We start from the raw sequence: 17,020 nt of genomic DNA, 5'->3' as shown, positions 1-17,020 counted from the left end.
TGTTTTATTTAACTCCCTGATATTTGTCTTTCTGTTATAGAAGCTTTTTTAATTTTATTTTTTGCACATTGAAATAATAAGTGTTAGTATCCTGTGTGATCCACGTGTGCTCTTCCTGTCTCTTGTGTATCACAGCTCTCCCAGTGTCCCTTTAAGTGGGACAGAAGCAGGTTTATGCATGTTCAAACCTGGCTCATTCTTCACCTGTCAACAAAATCATTCTCACCTGGGGATAAAAAAAATGGAGAGACAGTAGGGAGGAGGACAGGACAGTGAGAGGGTTTTTCTTTTGGCCATTTTTTTTGCTCTCCTTTATTTCTCTATTTCTTCCCTTGTTTGTGTTTGTGGGCTCTGCTTATCAGATCCCAGCTCCATTCAGGGCCTCAGTCAGAGGAAGAAGCCAGACGCCTCCATCTCTCTTTCATTCAATCTCTCTGTCTCTCTCTTGCTTTCCATCGTGCTCTCCCTCTCCTAACCTTTGAGAATAAGAGCCTTGAATTTGAATTTCAGAGCGAGCTAGCGAGCAAGAGGAGGGTTTGGAGGAAGGAGGAGGAGGAGGAGGAGGGGTGGTGGAGCAGGAGAGAGAAGGAGGGGAAGGCTTGAGGGGGGTGGTTGCCGGAGCCGCGGTCGTTGAGAAAGGGCCTGCTCAGCGCGTCCCCCGGCCTCCCCCCTCAAAGGGGCCCCGATCGATACAAACTCGGAGCAATAAAGCTTTCCCCCTGTCATCTCTGCAGAATACAAAGCAGAATAGAGAGAGGGAGAGAGAAAGAGAGGGAGAGAGAGAAAAAGAGAGAGAGAGAGAGAGAGGTGAAAAGCTGTTCCGCTAGCCAGACCAATTTCCTAACCCCCCACCTCCTCCTCCTCGCTCCCCCAACACACCATCACCACCACCTCTATCACCCCCTTTCCTTACCTCCTTCTTTTTATCTATCGCTCTTTCACCTCTTCCCCCAAATGCACAATATATCCCCCTGACTGTATGGCTGAACAGCTATCTCTCCATAATAAATACAGCATGAATAAAGTATACAATAGATTCCCCGTTTCCCCAACTATCTGAAAGAAAGGTAGAAAGGGGGAGACGGGGGAGAAAAAAGTGGCAAAAATGGTGTTGTGAAGAGGAGTAAAACAACCAGGGAGAAGGATGGATGGAAAACAGGAAGGAAGGATAGTTATATCTGGGGATGAAGTGTGTGAGTGTGTGTGGATGGAAGGGGGGGAGAGTGGGGATGGGAGAGGAGGGAGGGACAAGGGGGGGAGAGGGATTTCACCCAGAGAAAGATGGATGTAGCGATACAGGTAGAGAGGAGGTGGAGGAATATTGATGAGGAGGAGGAGGAGGTGGAGGAAGAGGCAAAATGCATGTGGATGGGTGAGGGAGCGAGCGGGGGAGAAAAGAGAGGGAGAGGTGAGGGGGTCAAACAGCAATCCCTTGAATTGAGAGCCAATTACTGTAATTGTAATCTGGATTCAAAGCATAGAGACACAGCAGTGACAGGCTCACACAGCGCACAAAACAGACAAAAGACAGTGTGTGTGTTTGTGTGTGTGTGTGTGTGTGTGTGCGTGCGTGTGTGTGCATCTCTACATGCTGTGTTGATTGTTCAGTGAAAGTGCAGATGTGCATGCATCTTGTGTGTGTGTGTGTGTGTGTGTGTATGAGTCCTTGTCTCCATTCTTCTCCACTGAATGGCAGTGCAGGAGTCAGCCTGCCAATCAACTATTGTACTCTTGTCAATTTAATAATATTTCTGAGCGCTGACCTCCACAGCGCTACAGCCATCGCTCTATATGTGTGTGTGTATGTGTGTGTGTGTTCCTATATATTTCTTATGTCTCTCCCTCTTTCACCTCAGTCTAACCCCCACCCCTCCCTCCCCCCCTCTATCTCCCTCCCCCGGTCCCTGTCTCTCATTCTCTCCTTTATTAGAAGAAGATAGTGCGAATCCTTCATCTCTCCTCCACTAATTCTCTCCGTTATTGTCCCTCCGTTCGGCCCCTCCGTCTCTCTGCACTCCTTCACTTGTGTCCTCCTTTTCTTTTCTCTCCGTGATCTATATTGCTTGGTGGGTTGGTTTTTTTTTTTCGCCTCCTTCCTGTCCTTTCTCGTTATGCCTTAGCTTTCTCCCATTCTTCCTTTTCACTGTATCGGCTCACACCGATGTCACATCCCTATCTTTCCTGCCCTCTTTTCTCCCTCGGACTTCATCCCTCCATCACCTTATCTCAACTTCCTCGCTCTCACCTTCTTTTCCTTTCCACCCCGCTGATGTTCCCCAACTCTTCCTGCCTCGTTTTCGACATTGTCCCTCTTTGCTTTTTCATCATCATAGGCTCATTTTGTCAACTCTATATCCCCCTCTCATTCCTCACACTCCCTCCCTCCCTCCCTCCTTCCTTCCTTCCTTCCTTCCTCATCCCTCTCTCCCTCCCTCCACCCCGTTCGTTCCCTGGGGAGGTCAGTAATAATGGTAGTGATGGAGTGAGAGAGGGAGGTGCGATTATTGTCTTGTCGGGAGTCAGAGGAATCGATCGGCCCAGAAATATGAGGCGCGAGAAAGAGCCGCTGTGTCAGATACAATAACCACCCGCTCCCGGGGGCTTACACACATACATACACACGCGCGCACACACATTTAGACACAAACCCGTATTCAACACGAACATACGCGTTTATTTGGTTCGACGCGAGTCCAGACACTGACACGCACGCACATTCCTACCATCTTTCTTTTTCATTAACGCAATGCACACGCATGCCTCTTCTTCTTCTTCTTCTTCGGTGGTGGAGGAGAGCGGCGAGGCAGCCCAATCATCTACATGCTTTGATCTGAGATAAAGCGCAGAAGTAGATCTGTTCTGATCATTCTTCATGCACAGATAAAGGGCAAGGCGAGGAGAATCGCTCACACACCTTTCACTCACGTAGCTATAAACAGACATAAACACACACATAACACGCGCACGCCGCACACACGCTCACACTGAGACCTTTCACTGCTGTTGCCTGGCAACGTGGCCGAGTGTCCAATCCGAGCGGAGAACAGTGGCCAGTGATGTCACAGCTGCTGCTGACCAGCAGGTCTGAGAGAGAAAGAGAGGCAGAGGAGGAGAGGAGAAAGTTTAAATTGGAGGAAGAAAACGGGGGGAAGGTCGTGAAAAAAGAGTGGGATGATGATGATGAGAGGGTTTGAAGGAGGAAGAGGAAGAGCAGGTGAAGAGCGGGCCGAAGTGAGAGAGGGGACGGGTGGGCGGAAAGCGCGCAGAAAGACCACTAAAGTACTCCCATTTTTTTGTATTCTAATTGGCTGGATATGAAGGCTAGTTTCATGAACAGCCTGCTTTGTCAGTGTAAGTGAACAGTTTAGTCCTAAGTGGCCTCAATGCTCCTCGAGCCAGCGATGAAGGCCACTTCCTCTCGGTTGTCCCTCCACTCTTGTGCCAGAAGAAGAAATAGAAGAAGAAGAAGAAGAAGAAGAGGTTGTGATAGGAGCGAAGAAAAAGATTTGAGCTTCAACCTTGGCAGCGCCGTGGGAGAGAGCGGTGTCTGTCTAGACAAGCCCGGCTCCCTATGGGCTGCCGAGATGATATAGAGAGGAGGGGAACGGTGTGAGAGAGAGAGAGAGGATGGAGGGGCGGAGGGGGCCAGAGGAAAAGGAGCGATTGAGAGGTATTAGGACAGGAGAGGGATAGGTGTTGTAAAGGTGTAGGCGGCATGTATGTGTGTGTGTGCGAGATGGCGCAGGTCCCATGATAGCCAACAGTGTGAGTGTGTTTTGGCCCCTGCTGCTTCTCATACAAAACCTCAACCTCTGTAGTCTCCACACTGTTAGACCCACTGTTTATAATCCTGCGACTCCTCATGGGGCTACACCTGCACACACTCACACACATCTATACACTAGACTGGATTTTAAATCTCTCACCTTGCAGAATAGAGTCTTGCTGTTGGACTGCGACATAGGACTTGGTGGGTCCATCACTGAGCCGTGCTTTTGTCCCCCTCTATAAGAAGAGGAATATGATGGATTATGTGAATTAGAGCCTGTGTGTGCTCCAGGCCCGAGGCTGCACTAGATATAGGAGGACCGAGCCGCGGAGGGAAGCTGAACTGGTTTGGAGACCTCAGAATTGTCCCTGCGATGACCCATTATACACACAATCTCCTCCCACCTGCCTCACCCCAAGCTAGCATCCTTTCTCTCTCACCTTTTTCCCTTCTCTTTTTTATTCCCTTCCTTTACTGTTTTCTCCCTCTTCCCCCAATCCCCCCTCCCTGCCTCTCCCTCTCTCTCTGACAGTGGAGTGATTGATGGCGCTCTAGAGGCCCCAGCCTCCCCCCATCCTCCTCCCTGGGGTCCCACTATCAGATTGTGTGTGTGTGTATATAAATGTGCGTATGTGTTGGTGTGTTTATTATCACACTGACATAACTTCTGCTGGTGACCAAAACACACTAATTATAGCTCATATTCCCTGTTTAAGACGATCAATACAACACTCATTTTTAATTCTTTTATATATTTATTCTTTTTCCATAATATCTCAATTAATATCTCATGTTGAATTGAGACCATTTGCCGTCGGCCCAATATCATCTAAGTGCTGCTCGGTCTGACCTCCTTGGAGCAGGAAGGCCCCCCATGGCCATGAACTGTACACACACACAGAGCACACTTAGCCACCCATTGTAGCTACCCAAACAAGTATGCACACACAGACACACACGGACAAAAGCACACAGTGTGGTAGTTACGTGGGTAGATTGGAGTTTGAACAAAGGTCACGGCCAATGCCGGGCTGCCCAGACGACCTCTGACCTGGAGAAACGCCCCCTTCCCAACACGCAGTCTGTCACCTTCCTCGGACGGGCCTGGCCGATGAGTTCACTCACACACAAACATCCCCGAATACACTCTCGATCGCTGCTGATTACTTACAGGTCGACAATCAAATCCGTGCGTTCATGCTCTGATGAAGGCCAGAACATCAATGATAAATAATAATAATTGGGTATTATTAGGGGTGTAAATCACCAGTTTCAGCACGATACAATATTATCTCAATTCTTTGGACGATGGTCACAAAGTCTACCTCGATACGATTATGAATCGATTTGATTCGGGGGCCTGCGATCCATATGAAACTATACCATCTGTACGAGAAAAACATTGGTTGCAGATGAAGCTGCCACCACTTCCTTTCCTGCTTTTGACCATAAAAAAACCAACACATAAATAATTATAAATATTTGTAATCGATAATGTGCAGAAAGATTTACTTTAAACTAACACACACAAAACATGTTTTAGCAACAGCCAACAAGAGTGTAAAATTTGGCTCACAGGGACAAAGCAATTTTTAAAAAAAGGGGTATTTTAAAAATGATGATATGGATGGATGTTTTCACTTTGCATCAATCACATTGGATCGTTGATTATTGAATTGCTATATCGGTCCGGATCATTGGATTGTTACACGGCTAGTGATTATGAGGAATTGCCGGCTGGTTTCCAACCTGCAGGTGTCGGATTGTGATATTTTGTTTTATTAGCACTACAATAAAAGAAAGAACTGGGGAAGCAAATCCTGCTCAGGCTGTGACTAATGATTACAGTATTTTCTAGATGAATCAATAAGTCAATTGTCTAAAAAATGAGCAGAGTCCAAGGTGGCTTTCTCAAATTTCTTATTTTATTAGATCATTGGGCCAAGACCCAAAAACATTCAGTTAACTGTTATATTTGACAAAGAAAAGTAGAAAATCTAAATATTTGAGAGGTTTTGAATTCAGCATTTTTGCTTGAACCATGACCACCATGATCAACCGATTACCAGAAATGATGCCAGTTAAAGGTGTGCAATGTAGTTTTGGGGAATAATTGACTGATTCATTTTTTTTATACCTTCACAAACTAAATAAACAACCTCTCTTTGTCTTCATGACTGAATAAACAAACTGACCTTAAAGGACAGCACAGTTTCATACTGTTTTACTGTTTATATTTGGCGGACCCTGCCACCTTTCTAGCTTGATACAGTGTTCTGGGGATTATTTTCCTCTGAGAACAGCTTGTTTATTCAGTTATGGAAGAGATGTATATTTCCGAGTTTGTATTAGTACTTCATGAATATTGTAAATATTAAAATTCTGAGTTTTCTTTTTGTTCTCCAAAACTACAAAGTGCCCCCTTTAATTTTATTTTGGTAGACTAATCATTAATCAACAAATGAATTCAGCTCTAAATCCAGCTATTTACCTCAAAATATTATGTATTTTCTGAGTTTGTAGGAAAGCTCTGTACCCATCTCACCAAAGTGTGTACACTGATATTTTCTTCATGGTAAATATATATAATTTAACATGTCAGAACAGCAGTATTTTGTATGTACGTGAGGACAGATTTAAAAAACCTCTAGCACAGTGCCGTATGCACTTGAGGGTGAGCGTCTATCCACCAGCAGTACATTGGGCTGTTGTAAATCACCACATAAAGTATTTATAAGGTTAAACTTGGGAACTCTGCTGCCGTTAGCTTTTGAATTAGTGAACTCAGACCAAGGGAGAAGGAGAAGGAGAGGGAGGGGGGGTGATCAGTGGTCCGCCTGGTCTCCTCATCGGTAGCTGGACCTGTGTGGTGATCAGGATTAGAGAATCAAGAGTGCCACCTTGTGGTCAGCTTGGGCTACAATCAGAGCAGCACAGCCACACTCTCAGATGTGAAAATCTAGAAAGTATTTCTGCTGAAACGTGCTGTTCTGCTTCCTCAAGATTCAAATTTTCACTTATTTAGCAGGTTCTGGGGGTGTTAATCCTAGTGGGTGGCACTGATAGTGGGTCATATGTAGTTTATCTGCAATGTTCCACTTTCATGCCACATCTACCCGCCACATGTGGCAATTTGTGACTTTCTGTGGTGTGTCACTGTGTGCAGCCCACAGTGTGAGGTGGTCAGTGGTACAGTGAGGGATGTGACTGGGTTTTTCCTTCCGATCGGGCTGGAGTGGAGCTGTGGCTGGCAGGTGAGGATGTCTCACATCTTCTCTTGTTGGTGTCGACTTCCCTCGACAGACCACCTCACACCCACTGATGTCCTCGCTAACAACAACCCCGCAGTCACAGACACAGATATAACAGGACAAAACAAGGCTACAAGAGCTTGTTAAAACCTCTAAGAGCTGAGGAGAAGCTCTGATCAGATGAGTTGTAGAAGACTTTGGGGTCAGGTGTGGTGCAAATGTATCATACGCTCTTTCAGAATGTCAAGCTTGCTGTTTTTCTCTTGCGTGCGTGAATGAGTGAGTGAGTGTGAGTGAGTGTCTGTTTCCAGCCGCGCCATCACTTTCCGTCGGCAGCCATCATCCCCCTCTTTTTCTTTTTCACCTCGTCTATCTCTTCTATCTCCTCGCTCACTCACTCGTTCTCCCACTCTTTAACCTCTTGCGTGTCCCCCTTTCTTTTTCTGTCTTCTCTTTTTTTTTTGTCTTGTATTTTCTCTCCTCTGTGTCGAGTTCCTATTCTTTTGAGGCTTACTTCCTGTTGTGTTGCAGGATGTGGGGAGGAGGTGGGGCTTTGGGGGTGTGGCTGTCATGTGCGAGAGAGAGAGAGAGAGAGAATGGAGGGAGGGAGGGAGAGTGATTCTCTCAACCATATGATTTAATACACTCCTCCTTTTTGGTTAGAGAGACGGAGAGAGGGAGAGTGAGAGTTTTTCTTTTTAACGTAGCGTGCGCACACACACTCTCACACACAGACACAGATATGACCAAGACAGCAGCAATAGCAGCAAAGGACTTCTCCAGTATGTGGTTGCCAGGTGAGTGACTGTCTGTGCAGCCCTGTCTTTGCTGGCCCTCATTTACCAAGACCAATTAAGCTTTGCGTGAGGGAGAGGGCACTGTTTGTGTGTGTGTGTGTGTGTGTGTGTGTGTGTGTGTGTGTGTGTGTGTGTGTGTGTGTGTGTGTGTGTGTGTGCGTGTGTGTGTGTGCTAGTGAGTGTGTTCGAGAGAGCTGTGTCGGCACTGTTGATTAATGCCACTGGGTCTAACAAGCTCGGCTAATTAGAGAACATCAAAGAGCGAAAGGGGGTGCGAAGAGAAAGATGTGGATGGATGGAGGGATGATGGATGGAGGGACGGATGGATGGAGGGGTGGACGTCTGTCGCAGGCAGAGGGAAAGGTCAGACACCTCGCCAGCCCATAGAATGCCTCACTGAGTGTGTGTGTGTGTGTGTTTATCCTGAGTACTAAATGCTAAGAAGGAGAATACAGTAAAAAAGTTTTTTAAGGATATTTTGTGGATGTTTTTCATTTGTGACAATAGTGCAGCTTTTCTTTAAATTGTTTGTGTTCAATTTACAGATATTTAGGCTTCTAAGTTTTCTCCCTGTGCAACTTTGAAACCGGTGTTAACTTTCTGTGTGTGGGTGTGTGTGTTTGTGTGTGTGTGTGTGTGTGTGTGTGTGTGTATTGGACGTGTTGGGGGTCACACTGAATATTGCTTAATCAGATCTTAATTTGCGTTGTTTAATTCAAGCCACATTTTCAAAGACACTTCTTTGAAAAATAAGACAGATCATCAAAAAAGAGGAAATGCCTAAAATAATTGTCATTCTCAGTAAAATGCTATGAAAACAAAGCACACGCTCTTCACCTGGGGCCTGGTTTTAGTGGTCACCTCAGGGCGAGAGGGGTGACAGACGCAGTCACAGTTGACCGACAACAACTCTCAGAGAAAAGTACAGCTGCCGGCTGTCAGCTGACTCACAGATTACCAGGAATAAATGTTTTAAATGTCAATTAGCTCATAATTTGGTGTGCTGATGTGATTTCTGAAAAGTTGACAAGTGTCTCTTTGACGATCTTTGTTTATGGAGGAGTGATTCATGATTCATGGGTTAGAAAATCACTGACTCACTTCCTAACCTGTTGTGGTCACTGCTGCGACCTTCGCTAAGTTGCTCGGACCAGAGTGACACATCGTCAGCCCCGAACTGCAGCAAAGAAGAAAACACCACAATGTAAATAAAACAAAGGTTCATGCTAGTGCCAGAAAACTGTCATAAAAAATGTATAATTAGTTTTCTGGTTTGTACATTTATTGTTAGATTTAACTATCTGAGTCATGTTAATTTTGACTAAGCAGTTTAAAAGTTTTGCTAATTTATGCTTGAATTATAAATGAATTAATAGGAAATGTAATTGTGGCTTTCCCCCCAATTTTAATTATTGGTACGGTTCATAGAGTCGTCTTGCCTCCTGCATTTATAACCCTACTCATCTGCTCACAGTGCATTTATTTACATAATTCTGTATTAAGTTTAAACTGTCAGGGGGGCTGCATTTCCCTCTATATACAGGGGGTTTAATTAGCTCATTTTAAGTCATTAGCTGATAAAACAGCCAACAATGTCACGGCCTTGATGGTCAGCTGCTGCTGCTGCTGTGACATCTCAGGTTTTCTCTCTATATTCTTAAATTAAATTCTTAAATTCTTATTTTTACGTTCAGCTCCTCGTCTCCTCAAATTTTGAGCAAAACCTAATTTCTTCGCCCTCATCCAGACGTGCTGAAGCTGCTGACTCTTTGACGCTCAGCTTTAGATGGAAAATATGTCTTGTTAGCTTTTGAAATCCGTCGTTAGAAGACGTGATGACTCCAGTTCCCAGACACCCCCCTTGGTGCTGGGGTTGTGTCCTGAATCAGGAAGTGGGGTGAGGGGTTCTGATAGTGATGGTGGTGGGGGGGTGTTCAGGATGGTTGCAGCGGAGTTTCATCTCAGCCAGAATACCCAGAGGAGAATAACAGAAACAGTCCACACTGAGCACGGACACTGTTGTTCCTCGTTCTTTTTTATTGCATCATTTATTCATGACACAGGATTATACAGCATTAAGTTTGGTCTGTTTAAGAAACAGTGAGTGTGGTGTAGCTGTCTGGTCTCAGTAGGTTAAAGATAAACCCAGAGCTTTGCTGTAAGATTAGCATACGCTGTTACAGCTTAATGAAGGACGAAAAGGACATAGTGATTTAAACTTGTAGTTGGAAAAATGCTTCTCCTGCAAATTAACTTTTTTATACAAAGATGAGCAAGAGGTGCTGCTTCTGTCTCTCAAACTTTTTCAGACAAATTCACTTATTGTCGAAGTAGACAGCTACTGCTTGTGTGTGCAGCAATGTGTAGTAAAAAGTGAGAGAGGTTTTAAAAGATAAAGCGAAAGAGTGAGAGAAAGAGAGAGAGAGAACCCAGGCTAATATTAATAGCCTCGCTGACAGTAAGTGTTGGGTTTAGCACTCTGCGTTCAACCCGGTACAAGGGGAAGTCGGGAGGGGAAGTGAGAAAAAAGACACGGCATCTTGATATACTGTCCCACCACTGTATTACTGACCACATTATCCACCATGCTACTGTCTGTAGGCCATTTTGGACCATGAATCAATACACACCTTCCCCGGGTGTCCCGCGAGCATGCAGTGCAGTACTTTGGGAACTACACATTACGGCTGTTTTATGAGCTGGCCAATCATTTTATATGGTGGATTTGGCTTTGGTGTTGTACACTGCACATATTGATGATTTCTGATGCTACAACTCAGCCGCATTATTTCTGTTTTGCATGTTTGAAGCGTGTGCATCTTGAGCGGAAAACGTTACACATTGGTGCAAATTCCGTGGTTTTTATAATCAGAAATTGAGCAACACTGGACACTTGTCCTACAACTAAAACCGGACCCCTGTAATGCTGGAATAACCACCAATTGACCCTAATAATAGATTAACCAGATGTTACGTCCTCATCCTGGTTGGTGACCGAATTAACTTTTTTGCAGAAGTCCGTTTATTTAAGGGAAATCCTGCGGTCAGTCTGTGTGTGTTCCCTGACCCCAGGTTATAACCAGTGTGGCAGCAGAGTGGAGCTTTTCTAGCTGATCGCCACTTCCCCCTTCCGCTCAAGAAACTGCATGTACCAAAGTCCGCTGTTCTCACATCTGATTCACTGATACACATGTGTTTCTCCCGCTTTTGAATGTGCGTTCAGCAAGGGAGTGGTTCGGTTTTTTCTTATCTATAAGGTCTCGTCTTTTATAATGACTGCAGCGGATTGATGGTTTTGTTGTTTAAAAGTGGCATCAGGTCAGTGGTGGTCAGCGGAGCAGGTTTGTCATCTTCTCCATGTGTCACTGCTGCCCCCCAATGGTGAAAACCATGCTTGACCAGTTGCAGAAAAGTCCAGTAAGAGTATTTTCTGTGTCTGGTGAATCAACTTGATAAAAGGTAGCAGTAATAAGCTGATGGGAACATGAAATGATTTGCCTTGGTGACACGAGAAAAAAAACAGGACTAAGAGAGGAGAGACGAAGGGGAGAGGAGGGGGGGAGAGGGGAGAGAGAAAAAGGAGGAGGGAGACTGAGAGTTTATTATGCAGGTGGCAGATATAATTAGTTGGTCGTTGGGCAGATTTGCATGTTTTCACAAAAGGGAAGTAGCTCTGCGTGTCTGCATGTGTGTGTGTGTGTGTGTGTGTGTGTGTGTGTGTGTGTGAGGGAAGAGAGAGAGAGAGAGAACGAAAGAGAAAAAAAGGTTTCAAATGGACACAACAAAAAGTCGTCTTACAGTTTGTGGTTAGAGACAAATAAAAAGTCTTGTAACACAAACGGGTGATTAACAAAACAAAACTACACGCGCACACAGGTATATAAACATGCTCACAACCACACACACACACACAAATGCACTCACACACACACACACACACACACATATTCCCTCTTTCTCATCTTTCCTTCGCTCTCTGCTGCCACTCCTTTTGTAACAAACGGTATTAAAGACTTGAATTTCTTGTGTCCCTCCCTTCGCTGCCGTTGCCATAGGGACTGTCCCATTGCAGTACCAACCAGGAAGTGATGTGGTCTTGTAGTGACACACAACATGAGACATTGCTCCCACGTAAACACCTTTTCTAATTTAAGAACAAGCAAATACCTTGAGGCAACCCACTCTTATGTTCAACCGCTAATTGGAAAGAATGAATGAATGTGGGCTCGATGCTACTTGTTGTGAATGATTCAGCCACAGTGTTTGTTGTACAGTGTGTGTAGGCATGGAGTCTGTGACCTGAAAAACACTCAACCCTGAGTTCGACACTGGCTGTCCTCTTTCTCCTTTTTCGTCATCGAGATTCTGATCATCTGCTTCGTAAATGTCTGATATTCTGCTTCTGTCTGCACTTCTTCTCTGACACAGATTTAAGAGTCAAGCACGCTGACTTGTTTATCTTATCTGTCTTCCTTTGACAGATATCAGGATGTCAAAGCCAGTAGAGGTGGAGAAAGTCGGGGCTGACTCACCACTGGAGGGTACAGGTAAGATGCGCATGTTAGATACACGTATGCATCGTGTAGAAGTGGCTGTACATGCGTGACACTGTTAATGTCAGTTTTCTGTGCATTTGTGCTCTCACGTGTGATCAATTTCTCACTTTTTCCTTTCCCTCCTACGCAGATTCAGAGCGGAATGGACCTGAATCAAATCACCAGGTACATCTGACTCCTGTCATTATTACGTTCATCTTCCGACGCGTTCACCTACATGATTGATGCACCGAGACAGATAACAGTGACAGTTTGAAGGGCTGATTATTTCCATCGTCAATTAATATGTCGATTCTATTTTTCGCGTATTTATTTCGTCCATATGATGTCGGAAAATTACTGACATGAGACTTAAATCATTTAGTGTCAAGTCAAGTCCCTTCCCCTCCCGAGGATTCTGCAGTCTTATTGTCTTATATTAGTTTAAAAAGTTTGACAGTGAAATGTATTGTATTATAACTGATGATCAGTGAAACAAATCATTTTACCAGGGCTTATTTGTTTCTTAATTTTCTTCAGTAAATATATTCATTCCCCATCGCTTTTAAAGCAGTGAAATACTGGCAGCCAGACTAAAAAACTTTTTTTAAACTTAACTTAAAACACACTGACAAGTCATCATATGTGAAGTCAAGTCCCAAGTCTTTAACTTTCAAGTCCAAGTTGGGTCTCAAGTCAAGTTACATATCATGAAGTCCACATCTCTGAAAAGTAATACAAAATGTGCATCAGAGCTTCTCAGGAGACATCTTGAGGTGCTTGTTTTGTTCAAAAACAGTGCAAAATCCAAAAACATTAAATCAGTAATGAAATTAAAAAAAAGAGAAAAGCAGCAAATCCTCACAATTAAACAATTGGAAGTGAGCAGTGAGTGTTTGAGTGTTTTTTATGATCTCTTTTTTTGTTAAATTTCCCTTAAAATACGATCGGGGAGGTGGAGAGAGTCTATATCATAACTTTAAACAAAAGTGTACAGAAAGAACAATTACACTCAATTACGAGTAAAAAGGCAATCAGATGAACAGAAGATGCACGAGGCCTTACATCTTGCTGGATTATTTGGACCATATTGTCATATGTGTATTATTAACACAATGTCAATATTTTGATTTTTAACATCAGGACTATCCTGACACCCCAGAAACAACACTTTATGCATTTAAAGTCATGTTTTGCAGCAATTTCTCACATGAAGTTGTGTCTTCTTCTCCTTCTGTAGGCTCAGTCAATGAAAGTCAATCCCTTTCCCCTCTCACCAGCCCTGAGCAGCAAGGTGAGTGTGTGTGTGTGTGTGTGTGTGTGTGTGTGTGTGTGTGTGTGTGTGTGTGTGTGTGTGTGTGTGTGTGTGTGTGTGTGTGTGTGTTCAAGTTACTGAGCTGCCTGTGCATGTCTGTGCGTATGTCTGGCCCTATGTTTGTGCATCTTTTGTGTTTTAACGTCACACAATAGGTTTTATTGACAGTATAGCTGCCTCAGCTCTTTGTTCATCGCCGTGCGTTCAGTTTCTCCTTTGTCACGCTCAACGTTGAGGTTCATAATGTGTCGACCCCCCACCCCCCACCTTGAATGTAAACAGAAATTCAGTGAGAGTATGATGGCACTCACCCTTCACAAAGCGCATTCAGAAGTGCAATAAATCTATGATACTACAACTCAGCCACCAAAAGGTGAAATTGGCCTAATTTGCATACCACATGGGATATGCAAATCCGTGCGCTGGAAGAGTCCCCACTTGCCCGTTCAAACATGCCCGAACCTGGAACAAAAGTTCATCCCTTTTTGTAAGAAAGAGAGACAGACGAGTGGGCTCTCATTCCCTGAGACAGAGTGGAGAAACATTTGTGATCAGCTTGCGTGTGACTGATGATGAGCATTATCTGAAATTTTACATACAATTTTAATAATCAACGCTGCCTGTCGTATTGTTAAGTAGCCAGGTAAGCTTATGTAGTTGTTCTCACTTTTTGTATTTATGTGTATAGATTTAAATGTCTTAAATTTTCTTATTTAAAGTTGTTTTTTCCTACTTACCTGTTTCTATAGTTTTTTAACAGCAAAAGCTACATTTATTCTGCTCATGTTCATTTTTGTTGCCAAAGCTACTTTGAATTGATTTAAATTGAGCTGAGATAGTTGTCTTATATTTCTGATATTTGCTCTCTTTTTCTATTATCAAGGCCTGCTTTTTACAGAATTCATGTTTTTTTTATTTTTTATCTAGTGTTCATCTACATTAACCGCTCTGCTTTTTTTGTCTTGGACACACAGACTAAAATGGAGGAGTGTGGTGAGATGTCCCCGGCCCTTCCTCTCTCACACGGCCCGACCCCCTCACAGACGGCCCTGCAACACACACAGCTCATGCTGACCGGCTCCCAACTAGCAGGGGTGAGACGGATTTACAACTTACGCACACAGACAGACGGACAGACTTCGCTTTGCTTTTACTCTGCTTGCTTCTCCTGTGCTGCTTTTTGAACACTTCCTTTCCTTCTTTGTCTCCCTCTGTCCATTTCCTTCTTTTCTGCTCCGTCTCAATTTCTTCCCCTCCTCTCTTCTCTTTTCCTCTTTGCCAGTTGACAGCTCTGTTGCCAGCCCAGCAGCAGTTGTTGCTGCAGCAGGCTCAGGCGCAGCTCCTGGCTGCAGCTGTGCAGCAGTCCAGCGCAGCCCACGCCGCTCACGCTGCCCACGCAGCTGCCCAAGCCAATCAGCAAGCTCAGGCAGCCGCAGCAGCAAATCAGCAAGCCCAGCAGCAGCAGCAGCAGGCGGGACAGACAGGGCAGCAGGCCCAGTCGCAGTCCCAGGGACAGGGACAGAGCACACAGGAACAGACAGCCCAAAGTGTCCCTGTCCCACCTCCTCCGCCACAGCTCACCCTCTCCCAGCCAATCCAGCTCACCGCCCAGGTACTGACTGCCAATCAAAGCCACTTCCTGATGGGCGGCTTGATTGAGGAACCAGCCATGGAACAATTCGTGTTGCGTGTCTACTGTATATTTCATGATTCACAGTTTCCACCTTGCATGACTGCACACACTTTCCATCATGTTTTCTTTTATGTTACACAATAACAAAGTTTTCCCTCCTACTCCATCCTCACCTCAGCTGTAGATACATGACATACTGACACATTTTTGCATGACTGAGCCCTTTATCAATTCTTAGAAATGATTATTCCCTCTCTCTGATCTGTCCGTTCTCTCTCGATTTCACAGGACATCCAGCAGTTGCTGCAGCTTCAGTCGTTGGTGCTGGTGCCCGGCCACTCGCTCCCGTCTCCGGCCCAGTTCCTCCTCCCACAGCCACAGCAGGGCCAGCAAGGTGAGCAGGCCTCTTACTGGAATAGTTGTAAATGTTCAAATGAAATCTTTTTTTTGTCATTAATGTTTATAATGTGATTGTTTTTCTCCTCAGGACTCCTATCGACACCAAATCTTATTTCGCTACCTCAGCAAAACCAAGGGAGCCTGCTGTCTGCTCCGACTAGAATGGGACTCCAAGCACAGGTATGAGGAAACTCTCAAGTGTTAGTCAGCGGAAAAGGAAAACTCAGCCTCTGCACCGGTGATAAACAAAGGCTCTCTTTCCCTCTCGGTCTCACTTTCATTCCTCTGACGTCACACCTGCTGCAGCGAGATAAGAGTGTGGAGATGAGCGGCGGTGGAGGCATGACCACGGTTCCCTCAGTGACCTCTCACCCCGAGGAGCCCAGTGACCTGGAGGAGCTGGAACAGTTCGCCCGCACTTTCAAACAGAGACGCATCAAACTGGGCTTCACACAGGTAGGGAGAGACACCTACAGTGGTGTGTGTGAACGTGCGGGTTATTTCACCGCTGAATGTTTCATGTTCCCACTTGTCTAAAACTGTTTTTCCTTCTGTTATCTCTCCACCAGGGAGATGTTGGCCTGGCCATGGGGAAGCTGTATGGCAATGACTTCAGTCAGACCACAATCTCCCGCTTTGAAGCCCTCAACCTGAGCTTTAAGAACATGTGCAAGCTGAAGCCACTGCTGGAGAAGTGGCTCAATGACGCAGGTGAGCTCTCACAAAATTAACAGTACTTTACGTTCTGACTATCGTACGTTTAAAGTACATGCCTGTATGACTCTGTATGTTTGTTCTCCTTCATCAGAGACCATGTCTATAGACAGCACCCTGCCCAGCCCCAGCTCCCTGACCTCGCCCTCCATGGGCTTCGACGGGCTTCCTGGACGCCGCAGGAAGAAGAGAACCAGCATCGAGACGAATGTACGTGTGGCCCTGGAACGCGCATTCATGACGGTAAGATTATTGTTTCATTGAGAAATTTGAAAAAGCCAATTAAAGAGTTTTATCCACTCTTAGTTTATTCATACGTTTTTCTTGGATTGATTTTTTTTTCCTGGCACCAACATAAAACAACTGTGACTGTGACTCATTTAATAATACCTGATCTCAACCTGAATCTTGATGATGATTTATAGAGTTGGTATGTGTAAATAGAGATGAGTGTGGTTTTTTCTCACCACAATATTACAGTTATTGTGTAAGAGTACATTTTGTTACGACCACAGAAGTTTTATAGGATTTTAAATCATCATCTTAATACCTGCCCAGACGACCTGCAAACAACTAGCACAACTTTAGACTTTAAAATTGCGTGCAG

The 17,020-nt window shown here is 44.8% G+C and overlaps 1 protein-coding gene across 9 annotated transcripts in view; it reads left to right on the top strand.

Annotated features, from left to right (window-relative positions):
* The window catches only part of pou2f2b (POU class 2 homeobox 2b), a 67,480-nt gene that overhangs the window by 38,036 nt on the left and 12,424 nt on the right, over nt 1–17,020 (top strand). For 6 of the 9 annotated variants that reach the window (XM_084356276.1, XM_084356273.1, XM_084356274.1 and 3 more), the window contains exons 2-11: nt 12,299–12,364; nt 12,504–12,538; nt 13,593–13,646; nt 14,642–14,761; nt 14,950–15,279; nt 15,589–15,694; nt 15,788–15,879; nt 16,006–16,155; nt 16,269–16,410; nt 16,508–16,656. In XM_084356276.1, the coding sequence (XP_084212402.1) occupies nt 12,299–12,364; nt 12,504–12,538; nt 13,593–13,646; nt 14,642–14,761; nt 14,950–15,279; nt 15,589–15,694; nt 15,788–15,879; nt 16,006–16,155; nt 16,269–16,410; nt 16,508–16,656 (1,244 nt within the window). Of the gene's footprint in view, nt 1–7,749; nt 7,818–12,298; nt 12,365–12,503; nt 12,539–13,592; nt 13,647–14,641; nt 14,762–14,949; nt 15,280–15,588; nt 15,695–15,787; nt 15,880–16,005; nt 16,156–16,268; nt 16,411–16,507; nt 16,657–17,020 lie in introns of those variants that run through there. The other 3 variants (XM_084356278.1, XM_084356277.1, XM_084356275.1) reach the window with 2 other exon arrangements.

Source organism: Pagrus pagrus (genome assembly GCF_965226575.1).
Source record: "Pagrus pagrus genome assembly, chromosome: 7".
In the NCBI taxonomy this organism is placed as follows: domain Eukaryota; kingdom Metazoa; phylum Chordata; class Actinopteri; order Spariformes; family Sparidae; genus Pagrus; species Pagrus pagrus.
This window is presented reverse-complemented; position numbering and strand designations above follow the sequence as displayed.